The 21842-nt window shown below is 34.6% G+C and overlaps 1 protein-coding gene across 2 annotated transcripts in view; it reads left to right on the top strand.

The window, feature by feature from the left end:
• The first annotated feature begins 156 nt into the window (after positions 1 to 156).
• Positions 157 to 21842, top strand: part of LOC100643386 — a 59442-nt gene continuing 37756 nt past the window's right edge. For both annotated transcript variants that reach the window (XM_048406429.1, XM_048406428.1), the window contains exons 1-3: positions 157 to 383; positions 5829 to 6034; positions 17012 to 17144. In XM_048406429.1, coding sequence (XP_048262386.1) covers positions 317 to 383; positions 5829 to 6034; positions 17012 to 17144 — 406 coding nt within the window. In that variant the 5' untranslated portion in view covers positions 157 to 316. The remainder of the gene's footprint in view (positions 384 to 5828; positions 6035 to 17011; positions 17145 to 21842) is intronic.

Genomic DNA, 21842 nt, shown 5'->3' with positions numbered 1-21842 from the left:
CATGAAGATACCAAAGCGTTATTCATTTCGGTTTACACTTTGCATCGTTTATTTCATGGCTGACCCATTAGCAAATCCAACGCTGAAGATCGCTCGATAAGCGAAAAGGCAGCGAGTCTCCGCTCTATGTTTTATATTCTATGGGAGTTGGTGAAACGATCGAAAAGCTTGGTCAGTTGTAGCGCCGACTCAGCTCGAAGTTGTGTAGTTTAAAGGCACATCACTGTACAAAATAGACGCACGTTTTTTCCGTATTAAGTAACGTAGAGAGCAGTAAGATTTTGCGTAGAGACAACGCGAGAAAATTCATACGAGGATGCCACGCATTCAGTCAGCATACTGGGGGAAATTCGTATTCGTATATATTTTACAATTATTTTCATGTAAGTTGTACGCAATCGTGAACACCCACCCGGCCAGTTCATTCTGTTCTTGATAGTGAAAATTACCGATTGTTTTTCTATCGAAATTTTTAGTGTTATATAATGTTTCAAACTGAAAAGGAACTCAATCATCGAAATCAAGTTTTTCTATCCTGAGAAATTTGCCCGATCGTTTTCGTTGTAAAACATCTTATACGAAACATTCTAAGTCTTTTCAGAATTTGAATGAGAAAGTCATCTATACTAGTGTTTCATTGGCAGCATAAGAAAAATAAATAATCTAGTGAAATAAATATACATCGATATACGTGACTTCATTTATGTAAGATATTATATATTTCGAATTTAGTCTTGACAATACGAATGTATCAGTGATTATGAGTGAGAAGATAATCAGAAGCAAGTTTAACTACTTATACGTCTAATAAATTTGGCTAATAAGAATTTATTGTTAATTAATGAAATTTTATTAGTTAGAGATTCTACCGAATTACGAAGTGTATAGGTGTGTTTACATTCTTCGCGGTTTTTTTTTTAATCTTTTCGTCATATATGTAATGTGTCACACGTATTAAATATTTTTCTTCAATTATTTAAATTATTATAAGATTTCGTTTACGATAAGGTATATCATAAAATTCATTACGGCAGTTTATAAATGGAATTCGCTTGATATTTGTCTACTCTTCCAATTATAGGAAGACAGAAGCAGGATACAACAAGGAATCAAAAATGGCTCAGCATATGTTCAATCTCATTCAATCATTTCAACCAGTAACAAAATGGCTACAGCTTATATCAAAATTTTTATTTTTCTTAATATATTATAGATATATTTACCACTTTTTCGCCTCAAAAATAATAATTACAGAAATAAAATAATTATGATCTTATATTATTATCGGGAAATATTGTTCAAATCTATTATATTGCTTTTTGCTGATTTATGATGATTCTCGTAGATTATCACTGAAAACTCGAATTAAAATTAAAATACGTGACGAATCATTGAACGGATTCTCGTTTCTGCCATTTGCTCGCTTTTTCTTCCCTTTCGTTTCACGGTACACACAGAGGCGTTCCGGAAGGACTCTCGAGCTGCGAACTGCGAACGTTGTTCGGAAAAATTTATTTAAATGTGAAACGTGAGTGATCTAGGCGATTCGTTTATACCATAAAACAATTCCATTCTCGACGATTATTCATCGGTATATGCTGATTTGGAAATGTCTTAAAAATACCCGGAATAGCCTGCGCGCGTGTTAGTAACACGCGCTTTCAGTGATCGATACAGTAACACCTCCCAGCAACAGGGTACTGCCACAAGTAGTTATAGTCGGCCGAAACCTCTCCATCCTTCCTTACGGTTTCATTAAACCTTGCGTATTTTCCGCGATGTCTCCCTTTTCACTTATCTATTCTTTAAAAATTTCTCCTTGGCTAACCCATTAGCATAATCTCGATCATTTATATGAGGTTCTAGACAATTGGATGAACGGAACGAAAAATTGACACGAATACGTTGGATCTACTTGTACAACGACCTAGATTTCACGAAGGAACTCGCTCGCATTAACAGACACTTGCCTTCCGGCACGCTAAATTGTATCGATTATACGGTTATTAATTGTTGCCCGATGATGTAGCTCGGGGTAATTGTTACTCGACACATTAACAGCGAATCGTCGCGACGTTACGCGGCGCACAGTCCCAACGTTAACGCGATAACATGTAAATTTGATCGTACCAGCTGTTTCATTAATTAGAAGCAAAAGTTTATTGGTTACTTTGAAAGATATGACCCGGGATCCGAAATTTTTGTTCAATCTACTGTTGAAATTTTATAATTGAAGAGATAGATATTGCTAATCCCTTGCTTTATCATTTGTTCTGTATATCTATCTATGTACATATTGTCGGCCATATGTATTAGGATTACTAGTCTTTACATCTATTGGGAAGCTAATAAATTTTACTTCATTCGGTACTTTACATTGTATGGCGTATATGAAAATTAGGAGAAGAACACAATAAATCATATTTTCCATTTTCTACAGAGCAGCATTTTCAAAATTCGGTAAATTATTTGAATTATTTATGAATTATTTGATGCTGGGGTAAACACGTATGGTTCCACTTTCTCCATAATTTAAAAGTATCGCATGCCTTGTACTAAAATATCGAAACATTAAAATAAAAGAATCAAAAAAATATACTTATCGTACTTTTATCCTGTAATATTCAGATGATGTGAATCGAATTACAGAATTACCTATAATAAAATAAATAAAAAGGTAGGAGAAATGGAAAGCACTTAATTTGTATTAAACATCAGCATGATCAACAATGTTATAAATGTTTGTATTTATACCGGAGAGCTCTCTCTGCTTTCCCACCTTTTATTGATGAAAATAATAAGAAAAGTAATCATATTATCAATATTGTCGTAAAGGCGCCAATGGAATACAAAGGATTAAATGCCGACAACGAGTTGAAATTGAATTTTCAGACGAATAGAAATCTTGTTACGTTTGCTCCTTAATTCTCGCTGCGAGTGTAACTCGATATTACAAAGCAAGGGATTGATAAAAATTGTTAATTTCAACCAATAATAACATTTTTAAATGCATCATAGTTTGAGAATCGTTATAAAGTTTTTACAATAATTATGCTTTTTGAGATATGTCAAATCGTTTCCTCTTATGTACGTTCTAGTTATTTAACGTGTTTTTAAAACGTGATAAAGATTTAGGCTAGTATGTATTCGAATAATTTTAGATCTGAATTTCCTATGGATCACAATGTAGTGACAGTTGATGCATCGGAACGTTATCAGTTTATCAGAAATCGATCTTTAATCATGATCGTAATAAATTCGTCGATAATAATGGCGGATCTAATCAATTCGTTCTATCAAATTATTTTAAACTCTCTGAAAAAAGGTCGTATCGTCAAGTTTATTTTTACTAATATAACAGAAAAATGATCTGAAACAACTAAAAATCAAACAAGAGGATTATTTATTTTATTTTGCCTTATCTTTTGTATATACCTATCATAGATTTTGTATTATCGAGATATTTTTTAACCGTCATTATAATTATGACCAGCTTTCATGAAACGCAGCCATTAATTATGATTTTAATAAACGTATAAAACGAGCAACACAAGATTCGTTTTAGCGGACGCAGCCGAGCACAATGTTTAAAGTTTTATGCCATGTTATTGAACGAGTAGAGTTTCCCAGTTTGTTGTCCCGAGAATAAATTAACGATTTTGTTATTGTCAACGATGTAATTAGAGGCGAGGGACAAGAAGGGCAAAACATTTTGTTGTTGAATCGTAACGAGGCAAGTTTTGCGTGTTACATTTTATGATTTCCGTTTCCCGTTATATCTGTTGCTGTGTGTACTTTTCACTATGCATAATAATGAGACATTTGAGATTCGTTAAACGAATTATTATCCATTCAAGCTCACCGCCATTATCATGTGAAACGTTCTTTTATCCTGCATGTGCTCTGTATCGTGTTTTCATCTGCATTTCGGCCATATTTCGCTTTAAATACTCTACAATCATCTTTTTTTTTTTTCTGAAAACTGTTTGAATATGATCATATTTTATATTTTGACATATCTACATATATGTATAGGGTTGACAACTAAATGATTGCGTATTTTAAATAAGAAGGAAAATTCCAAATTTTTGCTTATAAATATAACTTTATTCAATTAGGTATTGCTCGTTTTTGTCGATGATCTTTTGCCATTTTTCAGGCAGTGTCATAACTTTTGATTTTTGCCAACAAGAAACTGAATTAAATGTGATTTTACATCATCAGCGTCATTAAAAATTTTACCATTTAAGGAGTTCTGCATGGAACAAAATAAATGGTAATGCGAGGGCGCAAAATCAGAGCTACATGGTGGATGTGACAATACATTCCAACCTAGTTCCAATAATTTTTGGCGAGTGACCAAAGATGTGTGGGGCCTTGCATTATAACGCTGGAAAATAACACCCTTACGATTTACCAATTCTGGCCGCTTTTCTTGAACTGCATCGCTCAGTTTGGCGAGTTGTTGAACGTACACGTTTGAATTAATCGTTTGGTTTCTTGGTAAAAGTTCAAAGTACAGAATTCCTTTATAATCCCACCAAACTAACAGAAAAATCTCAGCTTTTGGTGTTGTTTAGGCTGGTTCATCTTGCATCACCCACGATCTTTTCCGATTAACGTTGTTATAAACTATCCACTTTTCGTCGCTAGTAATCAGTCGTTTCAGAAATGGATCAATTGCGTTGCGTTTCAGAAACGAAACGCAGATGCTAATGCGTTGCGTCAAATGAATTTCCTTCCGGATGAGGGACCCATAAGTCGAGTTTCTTGACATAGACAAACTGTTTTAATTTTTGTTTAATGCATATATGCGATACATCGAGGTTCTCTGCAATCTCGCGCGTTGTGCTATGACGATCTGAATCGATAATGGCCTTGATATGGGTCTCGTCAACTTCAACTGGACGGGCAGATGGTTGAGCATTTTTCAGTGAAAAATCGCCAGAACGAAATTTGGCAAACCCATTTTAACACTGCGTTTCTTTCAAGGCTTCATTCCCATATACGGCACATGACTTCTTGTGTGCTTGCGATGCGTTCTTGCCTTTTCGGTAATAATACAATAAAATATGTCTGAAATGCGCGTCTTGTTCTTCCATTTTTAAATCGGGATAAAAACGAAACTGAATAACTAATCGATACAATTTTTTTACTAAATTAAAGGTGGAAGTCCAAACAACAAGAAAACAATATAGATTAGGTGCTTTGAACACGTTGACAAAACAAAAGAATGTGCTAAGAATGTGCTAATGTGCTATTGACAAAATCCGCAATCGCTTAGTTGCCAACCCAATATATACTAAATGTACCTATAACGAGATGGATATTTCGCAATAATAAAATATAATATATTCGCATAATGAAAAGTACATAAATGAAGCGAAAGTATGTTAATGAATTCGTAAGAGAAAATGAACAACTTTGAAATGTTTGATGAATCAAATGATGTATGCTCAATATTACTAAGTGGTAGAAATGACAAACGGGATGTTTTTATGAGACAGCAAAATTGTAACCATGTGGGATTGTAAAGGGGGAGAGAATGATATTTATTTGTTGGAATACTTCATATATGTTGGAATATTTCATATATTTCGTATATGTTCGTTATTCAGCGGTATTGGATACTTTAACGGAAGAGCTCGGGAAATGGGATTATAATTGTGTGATCAAAGGAAAAAGAAGCATAAAGATATGTGATTGTCAAAATATTTGATAAATTCTATACTTTAATGGAAAAGATTGGAAAGTTAAATAATCATAAAAGCTACTTCCCTAGCGAGAAATTGTTATTCAAAAAGTAAAATGTCATCGGTGACTTTCAGATGCAACTTGCACGGTGCATGTACGACTGATAGCACCCAACTACGTAACATACAACAGCACAGCTACTCTGCATTGCGATCATAGTGTCCCAGATGCTTACCTACATAAAGTCGAGTTCATGAAGGATGACAAGAAGATATTACAATACATAAAGGATAGGAAACCACCGTTCAAGGATTGGAAAGTAGACGGCGCAAGCATGAAGGTGAGTTTTATACGATCAACATACGGCTGGTCCTGGCTGTCTTCCAATTATGCAGTCTTTAAGCAATTGCGTAGTCGTACTCATCGCATATGCTACCCCGAGCAAACGATAATCTTCAAATTGAAAAATCAGCTTTCTTCTCTTTTACTCCTGTTTTCTTTGATACAGCGAAATATCATTGACTTAAGATTGCGTTGGTATTATATTTCCGCGCATATTTTATCAACGCATCCATTTAATATTATATTTAATGCGGTTAATATTTTACGTGTTGTTGATATGATATTACCTGTAACCTTAAATTCTTGACGTTTTATGTGCGTATCGGCTAAATTGTTTATTTTATCATATTTTAATCGTTGATAAATGCATTGTTATTTATAATTTACTATCGCATCCGTGTTTTATGTTGTGTTTTAGTATTTTCTGGTAGATATATAACTTTGAATTTTATTTCTCTTAAATGGATAAAATTGTATAATTTATTATGACATTTATCTTATACGAGGCGTTTTAATATTTTACGATACAACTTTTTTATTTCGTTCATGTTAAATGAATTTTAAAATCTCTTGAAATTTACGGTTTTAAGTTTCCTCGTTTATCGATTTCGGGTCCGCATTATTTTATTTGACGTTATTTAAAGTTTTGGCGAAAATAATAGACTTTATATCATAATTTATGTCACATTGATCCTCCGTTTCATATTATCGTTTTGTATTAAATAATTGTACTTAGTTAATTAGTTTCCTTTAAATAAGAAAAAAGTATGGAGAAACGGCCATTAATGATACCCGCTCACGAATATTATACATGAAAAAGTAATTCATTAATCTAATGCATTTAACGATTCCGTGATACTTTGATAGATGAGTACGTGTTCGAGTTACATACCGGCTTCCCGTGTATTCGTGTCTAGTATTGTTTAGAAAGTTTTTGCCTTCTATTGGAACATGTGATGCTGGAACTTTTCAAGTCTCCATTAATGTAATTGTCCGCAATTAATATTTTTATCTTGTTCGGATGAAAATGAAGTGTCAGTGTCGAAATTAAAACCAATCTTGTCAACGATTATAATACCGATTTAATACTATTAATACTTGCCTCATCGAGTTTATCCGTGCCGCCTTTCCCACCGACTCACCGATATCGCATCGCAGCTCGCGACTCGTAGCTCGCGACTTGCGGCTCACCACAGGTTCGTTCGTAAGTGATTCCATTCTAGAGGTTTCCTGATTGATTTCGCGCCAGATTCATTCCCGCGAACAAAAATTCTAGCAGTTGCCTGACTTTGCGTCAGGTTCGTTCATGTATTTGTTAACACATTGCAACACATTGCAACGCATTGCACATTTGCGCTACTCGAAGCTCGTGCTGGTAACTCGTAACGAGGTTATATCATTACATCCATCGTCATGTCAGTGCCGATATGAAAGCGAAAAAAAAGAGTATGTAAAAACTTGAAAGAAAATTATGTGTAAAAAATATTTGGAATTTTAAAATTTATCTTATGAAATAAATCAAACTAAAAATATTCTCTGCAATGTATTTAGGTATTCGTTTTTGGAGACTTATATATTTGACTGAATAATAACTTAATTTTTGTGTATCGTCACAATTGAAACAGGTACATACAATACATGTAGGACATATATTTAGATAGCTATTTCTAGATAAAACATCTTGTAGGTGTATTTATTGAATAAGGTCATATAATTATTTTAGCTTATCTAGTCTCTTGTGCGTAGTCTTGTAATGCGTGATAAGTAATAAGTAACGAGTAATGAAGTCATATCGCTACTATTATTTTTTAGTATCTAAAACATTAAAAGTCTTTTTATTTCCTTTTATATCAATGTATAGGTATACGTAGAGTACTAAAAGCATGTTATCATTACCATTATCATTATCATTATTATTATTATTATTATTATTATTATTATTATTATTATTATTATTATTATTATTATTATTATTATTATTATTATTATTATTATTATTATCATCATTATTATTATTATTGCTGTTAATACAGAAATACACGAACATTCTCATTGATCAAAGTAGACTATCTTCTGCACCATTTAATGGATCAAAATTACAGTGGCCGTCATGGTCAGTAAAGTTCAACGAACATGCATGTATCGTTAATGTGCCGATGCATTGGGGTTCTATAGTACATAGCTCGTCTGATCTAAAAATAAATCATTCAACGAACCCGTCTGGTTTCTTTTTTAATACTTTAATCCATATAGGTCTGAACTTAGTATCACGCTCAAAAACGCATTTCACTGCAATCGAATCAAACGGTTTTGAGAAAATTGTTGATTTACTCCATTCGAATGTTCAATTTAATCTGTTTGAGTAACACTAGTTTAATGTGCAATCGCACGGACAAAAACGCGTAATAGATTTCAATTACGATAAGTTGCACCTAGACTTAGAAACCTTTTCTTGGAAGAGGGCAAGAATTCAATTTTTTATTTAAAGACTATTGTTTAAAGTATTTGTGTTTGTTTAAAGGCATTGACTATTATTAATGATTATTGTAATATTTTTACGGAGAAAATAATTAATGTAAAGAACTTTTTTTCATGTAAAAAACTCAATGTATATAATATTTTGACGTTAAAAAATCTTTATCATTTATCAGATTTTTATAGGTACCTATGAGAGAACTGTTTGCAATATGTAAAAAAAGGGCTATTTTTTCTTATTATAAGTATGATAATAATCGTGTCATTTCGCTTTTCTAAGTTTAAATGTAATAGGATGACTCTTAAGCCGTTGTAAAAATCCAAGTTATGAAATGGAAAGTTTTATTCCCGGCATTAGTGATATGATAAATGATTAGATTCATAAAAACTTTTGCGTTTTTTCAAGTATCCATTTGTAGCAGATGCCTCGATGTGGTTAATAGATAATTTCGCTTCTTTTAACCTACAATTACATATAAGCAGAGTGCTTCCGTTAGTAGTTGATAGGTAAATTATAGTTAATTATATAGCTATTTTTATATGAATATAGTCGTTGTCTTTCTTGTAACTTGCATGTCGCCTTTCGTTTCACTCCCATGTTCCACTACAAATCGTCTTACTCTACTTGCACGGTTAGACCATTGTACAATATGTGTTCGATCAGATATAGCGTTATTCCACTTCTACGTTCTACGGTCAGCATATATATTATATATGTACAATATAAATGTGTAATTAATTCAGGCTCGCTCGTTTATTCTTGCGTGAAAAGACCTATTTAGTACTGTTTTCATTCAATTTCTCTCTTGATATATTACTTTTTAAAGATATCGTATCATTTTTTCATGGATTAATTCAAAAGAAAGAGAACAAGGCAGGGGGATGCAAATTTTTACGAGGCAACTCGCAACGAAACGACTGATATGATTGAAACGACTGAAACGAGAAAAAAGGTCATCGTTTAAAAATAATCAGAAAATAATTGATTTCATCGACCATATCGATTTCGACGGACAAATGAATAAATAAAGAAATAAAGCAAATATATCAAGATCCACTTAACCGAATTGTTGTATCGAATATTCATGTTTTTCATCTATTACGAGTAATTTAACAAAATTAATGTGTCGCAACATGCAAATGTAACGCGTTTTCTACTTGACGATATACATATGTATGTGCAAGTACATATAAACTATATTTGTCGAAAGGACGATGAATGAGCTACCTGATATACTAACTTTCTGACTCTTTTCCCTGTATCCACAAATGCAAAACTTTTATCCGATAAAATCAACATAAAATGTTATGTCGTTGTATTGTCAAAATTATGCGAGACTGGTTTATATGTTATATTATCAACGTGATTACTCACACATTTATTATATATATTAGATATATTAATGAATTATAATAGACACAAAAAAAAAACAGTCATATGTATTTTATTGTGTCTTATAATTTGTGAATTGTAAGCGTTAAATAAAACTGGGATACGCTTGATATTACTTTTCGTGCTGATTCAGATCATAAACAAAATGTCTTAAATGTAAATGTATTAAAATAAGTATCATATGAAAAATTGCTGATAAACTAAATATCATATAACTATTTTTTAAAAAGTATCGTATACCTACATACATACATATATTTAAAAAATGTAATAGTTGAAGAGATATCGATAAAACTTGTTTATTTTAACCAATTTTCATGTGACTAAATAAAAATTAGTATCTGAAATTGTACATACTTGTACAAAATATAAATAATTTTTTCTAATTAACTGAAGACAATTTGAATAAATAGATATTCTTTTATGCGTCAGCTATCGACTTTATTTGCAGAAGCTATATCTATAATTTCTATTCTTCATCCTATTCTTTAAAAGTTCAAACTATAAAAAAGAAATAACTATTTGAAGAGTTTTATTTTCTATTTCTTTTAATTATAATAAATTACTTTTGTCGCAAAAGCAAGCATTATTTTTTGTCAGAACAGAAGAAACGCAATCGATAATGTTAGATTAATGTCGATTAATATATATGAGTAAAGATAATTTACTCCAGTTAAAAGGTAAATTATAAATATATCGACAAAAATTTATAACCTTTGTTAATGCAATATTTTTTTAATGAATTTTAAAAATATTTTATACCAAATATCAAAGATTAATTTGAGCACAATTTCATTGAGACTGACAATGGACTAACTTGTAAATTGTTTTACAAGAGACACGAGATTCCTATAACAAGTATAAAAGAAACGGTATGGCTTTAATTATATGTAGAACGATGGTTTCAAGTTCACTGCGTGTTCAGTGTTCAATGTTCAATGTTCAATGTTCAACTCATGCTTCGTGCAAACGATTTACTTTGCGCTACGAACCGCGTCGTGCTTGAAACATCAAGAATAACGTAGAAAAGGTGGCCATTAAACGCGTGTCTTCTCAGTGTTCTGTTTACTCTATACTCTGCTTCCTCTGTCTGTGACATATATGCATAGCCTTCTACACTCTACACTTTACGTCTACATAGTATACCCCGTGAACGTTACTGAACATTGCACTTCAGGACTCATGAACCTGGTAACTTGAATGCCCGTAAGGATCAAACAGAATTATCCTCTTTTAGTCATGAAAAGAGGAACTGAGAGTTTAGTGGCTGTTACGATTATTTAATATTCGAAAACGTCATTTAATACCTGATTGATTTCTATGCTTCTAAAACAGCCTTTTACAAACGTTAATTACCATTCTCTTCCTTCCTCTTCTTTAATATAACACACGTTCATGCATTTTCAGGATAGAACAAGAAGTGAGGGTAAAATAAAATCAGATCTATGAGGTAAATGCTCATGCTCCTATAGCATAACAGGGCTGCAATTAGAAAAAACGTATATTTAATTTCTTCTTTAACTATAACACAGTGCAGAAAGAATACGAAACGATGGTTTGTTACATTCTTTAATAAAACTATTTTACTTTAATTGGGATAATTCATAAAAAGGCGTTCACAAGAAAATAAATAAAATATTATTTAGCAACACGTTTTTCAACAACATTCTTCAAACAAGATGATTGCAATTATAAAATTCTAATTGTAAGATACGATTCTTTCGAATATAATAAATTGCAAGAAGAATACATAACGAAAGTACTACGTTGCTTTACTTTTTAACCAAGATATTTTACGTATTTATAATTTGTCATTAAACCTACCGATACTTCAAATATACCTATTTCTACCGTGCGCGGTCAAAATGACCGGTGATTAAAGAAGTAATAGTTTTTATGATTTAACTTAGATAATGGTTAATTTATATCTAAATGTATATAAAATGATGAACTTTTATAAAATTTCGTCCAAATTTACTTTTGTTTAATTTCAATTGTAGACTTAAATAGAATTACATCGTTATTTATATAGAGATATATCTTATTCAACTTCGCTGCATTTTTTACAAATTATCTTATTATCAAATATATATGTCGGAGATGGAAAAGCACCGGAACCTCTCCTTGGATTCTCGGGAATACCGTAATGTCGTAATTTAGATTAAACAAATGTCGCTCCGATTGTTCGAGGTTTATGATAGTGAGCTTGGGCTCGAGACGACAACCAGTCGCCGAACGTAGCCGCGGTCAAGGGATGAACGTTTTGTCTAACAAAGGCATGAAGTAACCCTATAGCTATCTTTAAAAGAAATACTTAGGACGGGGCACGACTGTAAGCGTTTCAACGATTTCTGTCCCGTGGCTCGCCACACGCAGACTCTATTCTTTGAGTAAGATGATTACCAGATGTCGACGCGTCTCCACAGTACATGTTCAGCTAGCCCGAGGACCCGCTATAAATCTTAAGATCTGTTTAACTAAAGTCCTTCAAACCGACAAACAGTCCTCGTCCCAACTACGAGAAAATAGGAGAAATCTATTTTTCTCACCAACGACGCTTCCTCTTCTCGAACTTTCTCTTAAGGGCGCCTAGCACCCTTCCCTAACCACCAACATGGAAATTGACCAATTAACAGTAACGCCGATTTCCCTCACTTTCCGAATGAAGGCTTTTCTCCACGAATCCGATGATTTCGTGCCCTTGGGCACACCCGTCATAGTTTTCCTCGACAGCGTTACCGGGATGGAGAACCACTCTCCGGTACGATCTCGACGACGATTCAAGTAACTCTCGGATACGTAGTGATTGCCCCACGCATTAACATTGAGTACAACTTAGACGCTAAAGAAGAGTAGAGTTCGTCATCCCGTTGACCGTGGATTCGTTATTGAGCCTAGGATCATTGTCATTAGCTTCTCGAGTATCAATTTATCGCGATTACTTGTCCAATTCCAACATGGTCATGTTTGCACTAGTAAATATCTCCTCTATTGCATAGTGATCACGTCTAGTGTCAATAGGGATTCGTTTACGCCCTTAACCCTAACTCTAATCGTAACGCCAACCCGACATATATTTGCCGCATAAATATTTTCCGCGTCTTAAACAAATTTTACAATTTTTTACTTGACCAGTTTTTTGTAGTAATAAATCTGAACTTGTTGATAGTTTTATTGCTTTTATTACAATTTAGGTTGATTATACCTTTTAAGAATTGAACTTGGAATAGCTCTAACACAAGTTTGTCTTTCTTTTTTGGAGGAGTTCATATTTTGAATCTCTCATCTCTAACTTTAGTGAATACGGAGATACGGTTATCCTTTGAGAAAAAATATACCTTTCTTCCAGCCTTATAAGAGTTGAATTTCTTTATTTTTAATGAGGCGCTTATATGCTGAATTTCACGCCTCTAATTTTAATGAACATAGAGATACGGATATATTGTAAAACAGATTTTACCCCCTTTTTATCCCTTTAGGGTCTGTAGTTTCAAAAATCCTTTCTTATCCCATGCCTACGTCATAAAACAACTATATTGTCCTAATGTTACCTTTCTAGGTACATCGGTTTGGGCTGGGCCAGAAATGATTAGATCAATGAGATTAGATTAATGAATGGATCAGTCACTTTTTCGTTATACTCATATACATATATATACATATATAGATAACTTTAGAATTCTATACATTTAGTTTTATGTGAAAAATATTTTTTCATTTAAATTTGAAATTAAGTATGTGGTTTGTCACCTACTTGAATATTTAAAAAATGTAAATAACATTAGATTTAGGTAGAATAATATCAATGAATCTAAACTACTATAATTACATAATCTAGTATTTGTTTCTTATTAAACACAGTCGTTTGTCATTAATTTTTGAAAGGCTTATATCTTCGAATATATCGGGTTATTGTCTTTTTCAACTATTTATGTTTAAGTGGTCACCACTTCTAAGAAAACTCAATATCTGGTCTTTTTAATTTTCTCAAGCACTGAAGCCACCGACAGCGTATAGACAATAAAATTGGACAAAGACAGACCATAGACAGTAGACAAGCGACGATGGCTTCAGGGTTTTCAGTTATAAGGTAACACAGCTAGCGTGCGGATCAGGACCAGCTCAAATTATATTCCTACTTGTACTTACACTTCTGTATTAAAATATATTTTCTACTTTACAATTTATCCACGCGTCCCTCTGTTCATACATCTAACAACCTCAACAATTTACTTATTAAGTATATATATACTTAGCCACAAATAAGGGAATTTGAAAATTTCGAAAAAGTTGGGACTTTGCAAAAAGATTTTGCAAAAATGTAGTTTAAATGACGTCAACGATTTAATCAGTTTTTGTTGTTACGAACAGATGGTTCATGGATACAAAACTATTCCTCAAAACAATTGCATATTCTTAATATGTAGTAAATATTTACGAAACCACGTAAGACATGAAAAGAAGTTGTAATCATAATTGTATAGTTTCATGCTCTATATTAGGGTGGTAAAGAATTTTTAAAAGATCCTTCTTTTTCAAAATTTACTCACATCGTTTTTAATATTTTATAAGAAATTTTTAAAACCATATACATAGATGTCGGTATATACGTAGGTACATACATACAATACATACACATATGGATATTACAAAACTTTTAGAATAACCGAAACCAATCTTTCGTTCAAGAAATCGTATTGTAATGAGTGATACGGTTTATTTGTTGGGGCAGGAAATGATTTCGTTATTACTGTCACGTTGGAATTACATTGCCACAAAGTTTCAAACTTTCCTAGAGTTTTGAGTTACCGAATTTCTCTTGTAAGTGACATAAAAATCTGAAAATTAAGAAAAATAGACTGACGATATTTTTACCTATATTCCTGACTTATAATAATTCGCAAAAGATCGTTCAACGAAGATCACGTGAAATATTATTTATTAACAGGTGTTCTAAGAGCGCATCCATTAAATTTTTTAATAAAGGCTGTTGTTACGAATTTCGTACTTAAAAACACTCCGTTAGTTATAATAATCCGTAGAAGGATAGCGAATGAAAAATTGTGCAAAATATTGTTTAGTTATAGCTTAGCTGCAACGCGTTCGTTGTGCTTCGCCGTTAAAGAATATACAGTGTACACTTCTAGCCCGTTATCCAATCTTGTTTTACGCTCTCTTATATTACTTCATTTTTCGTTACTATTATTCTATAGTCTACAGTCTACAATTTACAGAAACCAAGCTCATCTCGACACACGCTTACACGACGAGAACGTTGTAAAACAAAAATTTTTCTATGCGCGAATCTACGTATAAGCGTCCTCGTGACCTGGAATTAAATAAAACATCGCTTTTCATTGGGACGAAACCACGAAGGCGTCGCTAGAGGAAATTGAAACTCGGTATTAACGATAGTCTGTATTATGTCGGGAGACAATATCGAAACGGACTTTCTTAACCAGTGGCCGATACCACGTGAAACAACCTGCATCGAAACATGCAACGTTAATAAAAATATAACACGATACCCTAGATTCGTGACATATCCCGTCAGAGTATATCCAAGCGTTGTAAAATTCAAGATACATGAAGTAAAAAATAATAGGGTATAATGAAAATACATTCTTTTTAGATATCTGATCATTCCATACCTAAATGATGTCATACATATATATATATTATAAATTGTGTATACATATAATGGCTCACGAACATATTCCAATATTAAACACAGGAAATTTATATGAATACATTGTGTACATTACACGAAATTTGTAGAAATTTCTGTAGCATTGTAATATGATACAACTATCATAACTGTAATAGGAAAGTTGATAACCAATCCGAAAATGTATATGAAAGTTTATAAGACATTAATTGCAACTATACACTTAGTGAAAAATTAGTATACAGCATGAATAGTAGCCTCGCTAAATATTGTGGTTTATTAATATAGTGCATAATTAACTATCCAAATACGTTGGTAAATTTTGTGAAGTGTATGTTTCCAATAAATAGTCTGTAGCTTCTATATACGTATATTTCTAAATTTGTTTCAAAGATCAATATAATCACGATACTCGTGTCTTGTTACAGGATCAATCAAATTTCAAAATTATTTAAATTTATATGTGTACACATACTTTCGAGAGTCACAGTATATAACATGGTATGTAAAAATATCAATGTTATCGTATTTGTTGATGAGCAATGTATTATTTATTGCTTTTTGACACGACATTCCTCCTTTTTAATCATTTTTTTTTCACTCCTCTCTTGAAAACTTGTAAATATTAAAAACTTTTTATTCTTTATAACATTTTGTCGTTATCAAATTATATATTTTGTCGTCAAATAAATAAAAGTTTATTCATGTTAAGTATAGAAAATAAAGTGGACGACGCAACAATTTCCAACTGTATTTTATTCTACATATGTAACGTCGTTTCTACTCTGTGTGACTGACCATTGACACGATGAAACAGACTTTCCGGTTCATTAATATTGAACATTTCTCTATTGATGTTATTTCTAGTTCTCTTAATTAGTGATTATGTATACAAGTTGCGACAGTTACTATTTGATCCTGCTTTAGCGATTCAAAATGCAAAATGCAAAATGCAAAATGCAAAATAGAGAAAGATACTACTTGTGAAATGATACTACTCACGAAAATATAACATTTATAAATACTTATAAGTATCTGAACCTCTTATTAATTTATATATTTATATGAAACTTGTAATTTTTTCATATGGGTAGTATCTATATGAAATGCAGTGCAGTAATTCATCTGTAATTCTACAGCACCATATAGATAACAATTTTTCTCTTTTCTACATTTCATTCCTTTTCGTTTGCTTTTTCTTCCAACGCCTACACGATCAAAGAACAGACGTTTGATCAATTTCTGAGGGATCGATACACAAACGTTCCTTTCATTTTCAACCATGCTTTCGCACGCAAGAGGCACTGATAAAGGCAGTGGTATAATGGTAAAGGATTTGAGTTTGAACGAGTACACGAAAACAGTGGTCGCGTTTTATTCATTTTATTTAATAGAAATTTTTTACCACCTACTAGCACTAAAACACCGTTTGTTTACAGCGCTTTGAAAATGGCACGACAATCAAATTAGAGAATGTCCGTTACGAGGCATCCGGCTCGTACAGCTGTGAAGTTTCGATGTCGACTCCTATTTATAGCCAGACTTCGGAAAGCGTTCCAATGAAAGTTATAGGTAAGAGAAGATAAATATCTATATCTATATATCTTTATATGTATAATAATATTTGAAACTCGCCATGACGCTGCTGTAGCGTTATCAGTTGTAATCTACAATTTATGTTATGGCTATGATGATACAGTATAATTTTTTACAAATGAAGAACTCAGCGAAAGAGTGACATAACTGTGCCCTTTTTTTTAAAAAATGAGATAAATACAAGGAACAATATATGTATAATCTTGGTAAACACCAATTACTAAATAGTAATTTCTAGAGAATATTGTATAGTTATTTACAATAACCATCTCACCCATCTCGATGATTTCTGAGTATGTGTAGAAATCAACGTTTTGAAACACCTTTTTCTGTATATATAATTTGCAATATAAAGAAACTTATTCATTAGACATTCTAATCTCATTTCAAGCCGAATTAAACGTTGGAAAAGATGCAAATGAAACAAAAAATTATATGGTACTCTTTATTCGTATTTCTATTCGTCTTATCCTTCAACGCTAGTGCAGCAGATCGAAGCCCATCCTATGCTCATTGTCCTCTGTTCGATCCTTTTACGTAGGTTCGCATTGTTTACTATAAATACACATTGTTTACTGAAATAAGCAAGTTGCCCACTATATTGACGCGGTATTTTACTCCAACATGTTGAGAAAGATGCTAAGCTCGTTAAGTAGGTAAAGTTTTATGCTTATCGTTTGTGCAAAAGTAAAAGAAATGTCGAAAAATTCCTCTTTTCCAGTTTACAACCTGTCGCTGTTAATAACGCTTCTTTTTTTTTTATTACAATACGAAATATTAAGCTGCAGCAAAAATTTTTGCGGACGTCATAGCATAAATTTCTTCAACATACTCATGTTGTATATTACAATAAATGTTAAGTGATCTTCTTTATCAATTGACGTAAGGAAGAATTCGTAAGTACACGTAATAGATAACATAGATCTTAACATCTTCTCCTATTTGACATCTTCCCCCTAATTACCTTATGTACTTATATTTACATTTATTTCAGTTTGATGGCCTAGAATTGGCTTTATATAGTTCATAAACATAAAAAAACTAAAAGTAAACTTACAGATATCTACGATAGCATAAAAATATGCCAATTCTTTGATAATCCTTCTTTTTTATCTTTAAATACTTTATCTTTATATAATCATTTCTCCCATTACGTTTCATTCATCTATTCGTTCATTTCGTCATCCATTTGATCTATTTTTTACTTGTACTTGTAACTTATTTCTCAGTTATATTTTTTCTCATCTTTGTCTTCTACTTCTATTCCTCTCTGTTTGTGTTTTTCCTTATTTTCCTATTCTTTTCCTTCTTCCTTTCTATTCCCCGCAACCACCTTTTTCATGTTTTTCTTTTAATCCAGAATTTCCTTGACGTACAAATTCATCCTATCTACCGTTTTACATTCCTCCTTCCAGTGCTCCAACGAGTCCTCCTATTTTTCATACAACGTACGTGTCTTTTTCTCCTGTTTCGACCAGGACTTATTTGCCTCTTTCAAGCTATCACATATGATCCTGACTAAAATTCTTTCATCTCCAATTTTAAATATAAGAAACATCATTATAAAAGATCGAATCTCATATCTATAATATTAATAATTTGCAATTAGAGTATATCTATAGCTTTTAAAAAGTTAGTGTTTAAATTTCACTCATATTACAAATATTCTAAAAGGCATCATAATATTTCATCTGTAAAATATATCTATCTTATTCTACTTTCGTATGAAACGAAAAATTATAATAAGAAATATGTCCTTTGACGGACAACATCAAACGAGACAAAATGTCTTTTATTCCAAATAGATTAGTCACACAAAGATTAATAGTGGTAAATTACTGTAGAAACTTAGGAACTATAGTAAAATGTGAAGGTTGGATTTTGAAAAGTGTATAACATATTAAAAAAGTTCCTTTGCAATATAGTTATCTATTAATATACAAAGTTTGAAAAAATTGGAAATGTTATAAAATGTGAAAAAGTACTTGTAAATCAATTAAAAGAATTCTTTAATGTAACATTGCTGTGAAGATACAGAGAAATGAAAACATTGACTTTTATATTTTATACTCTAACTATTAATGTCATTTTTAAGTATTTGCAAAAAATACTCATATAATCTATATAAACTATATGTAAAATCATAATATAGGATTTATTCATTCAGAAATATTAGAAATTAGGGTTTTCAATGATTTCTATCCTAAATGATAAGTTTATTGATAGATGGGTCTATTTACAATGGATTAAACAGGAAACGATAGTCATTTAACATGAAGTAAATACAGTAATGTGCTATAACTAAGACAATTAAATAGATAATTCACAACTCACAACCAATAATTTACAACTCATAGCAACTTGGCAACTCAACTCTCAACTCCTCATAACTCGACTCTTAGTTAACGATTTTTTTTTAACGTGGGCAAATCCTCATGGACGCCCCGACTCGGACTGTCGGACTCAAACCGACTAAAACCCCATGGCAGTCGACCTGACGATTGGTAGGAGTGCCTCGGGACCCCTTGCGAATTACTGCCGGGGCACACCTTCGTCTTCTCCCTGATGGTGATATCGGAAGACATCCTTGGTTGATTAGGCGTTAGGAGGGACCACTCCTCCTGGGCCGTCGTGCAAGTCCGAGGGGGAGACCAGACCCTCCTCGGCGTGACAGCCCTTTCGATGGATGTTGTCCTTTCTCCCTTTCTCTCTCGGTGCGCTCCTTTGCGAGTATGGCTTGCTCGCAGTAGGAGCGGACGGCGATGTACTTCTGTTGCCTCCTCAGCATGGCTTTTAAGATCGCCTCGGGGGCCAAACTCTCGCCGATGACGAGTCGTAGGACACGACATGGTTCTTCCCAAGCAAGGCAGAACTCTAGCGTGTGCTGTGTACACTCCGTGGCCGGTGAGCACCTGCGTCATCCTGTACGTCAGCGGGAGCCCACCGCGATCTCTCCAGGCTTCCCAGTTCGGTAGGACCGCTCCAACGGCTTGATGAGGTCGTACCGTATCCTCGGCGGCAAGCTGAATGCGCCATCCTTCCCAGGTCTCGAGCCTTGCCTCCTCCCGGACGTCACGGAACGACTGGCTAGTGGAGGGCGTATCCCCGCCCGAGCACAGGCCTCGCAGATGATGGTACACCCGTCGGAGCGCTAGGGCCTGCAGCTCGAACGGAGGAGACGCCGCCAACACAGATGCCGACGCGTGGGATATAATCCGATATCCCCTGACTATTCGGATAATGGTAGTTCTCTGCAACCACTTCAGCAGCAGTAAGCTGCGACGACTCCTCGGCAGATCTTCCGCCCACACAGGGACCCCGTACAGGATCCTGGATCGAACCACTCTCGTACAGTCGAAGAACTTCGACTCCGGCCCCGCCGATGTTTGGTAATTGGGCATATAAGGCATTGGCTGCGGCCGTCACTTTAGGGACCAAGAACTCGAAGTGCGGCCCGGACGTTCATTGACTGTCGATCGTAAGGCCCGGATATTTCATCTGGAGCCCCACTTGTACTTCCTCTCCGCAGATGTTCACACAGAGGCCAGGAGGTGTTCTTCTACGGTGTTCGAAGAACCACATGGCCTCGAACTTGGCAGGTGACACGCTCAAGCCCAGCTTCTGGATGGCGCGAACCGCGCACGCCTCGGCGACCTCTGCGAGTTGCAGAGTTACCATTACTAAACCACCTGTCGCTCAGATAGGCCCGGATGACACGGTCAAGATAGGGGGGTACTTCGAAGCGTTCCAGCGCCTCCACTATCACGTCGCAGGGAATGGCGTTGAAGGCGTTTGTTATGTCCAGCGAGTCCGCCGACGCCACCCCGTTCTACGACACCATGGCCTCCGCCCTTATACGATTCATCGCGTCGACGTTGAAAGTCGTATTGGCTATCGTGCTATCCGGGCACCTGCTCCGGGCCTCCAGATTGGTGGCGATTATTCTTTCGAGAAGTTTGCCCACCTCGTCCTGAAGTCACACCAGCCTGTACGCCGCCGATAAGTCCAAGGGACGACCCGCCTTCCTTAGTAGAACCAGTTTCGCAGTCCACCATACCCGCGGGTAGACACTCTCCCTCAGGCATCTTGTAAAGAGGCGTCGCAGACGGGGAGCCAAGATGTTGATTGACTCAGCCCAAACCCGTTCTGGTATTCCGTCTGGACCTGGTGCCACGTCCCGGGAGGCCATCCTCTTCTTCGCTTCCAGCAGCTCGTCGTCGGCGACATCCATCTCCTCCTCCCATTCCACCGTCCAGGTGGAGAAGAACACTCCTTGGACACGCTCATCGCCATTCTCGCAAGCTCTTTCCGCAGGCCCTCGTTTTCCTCATCGAGCACCGACGGCCTCGCTTCCGCGAGCCTTGAGGCCCGGGTGCCGCAGGCGCGTCCAATCCTCCTGGACAACTCCAATGGTCCGGCGTCCGAGACCATGGAAGGAGCCACAAAGGTACCCTGCAACCCGTCTGCCGATCTCAATAACCTCCTCCAGAAGCCAATCCGGGGGCCTGACGATCCACCCCCGAATGACCGTGGTCGTAAGAGGATGACGCAGCGCGGCCCACTTGACTACCCACAACTACGCCGGTATTGGAATCTCCTTCCCCTGCACCGTAAACTGTATTCTTTTTACGTTTGATATCTATATTATTTATTTAAATTTCGCAAAAGTCGTCA

This window comes from Bombus terrestris, chromosome 6 (assembly GCF_910591885.1).
Source record: "Bombus terrestris chromosome 6, iyBomTerr1.2, whole genome shotgun sequence".
In the NCBI taxonomy this organism is placed as follows: Eukaryota; Metazoa; Arthropoda; class Insecta; order Hymenoptera; family Apidae; genus Bombus; species Bombus terrestris.
Note: the sequence above shows the minus strand (reverse complement) of the source record. Positions and strands in the feature narration are given on the sequence as shown.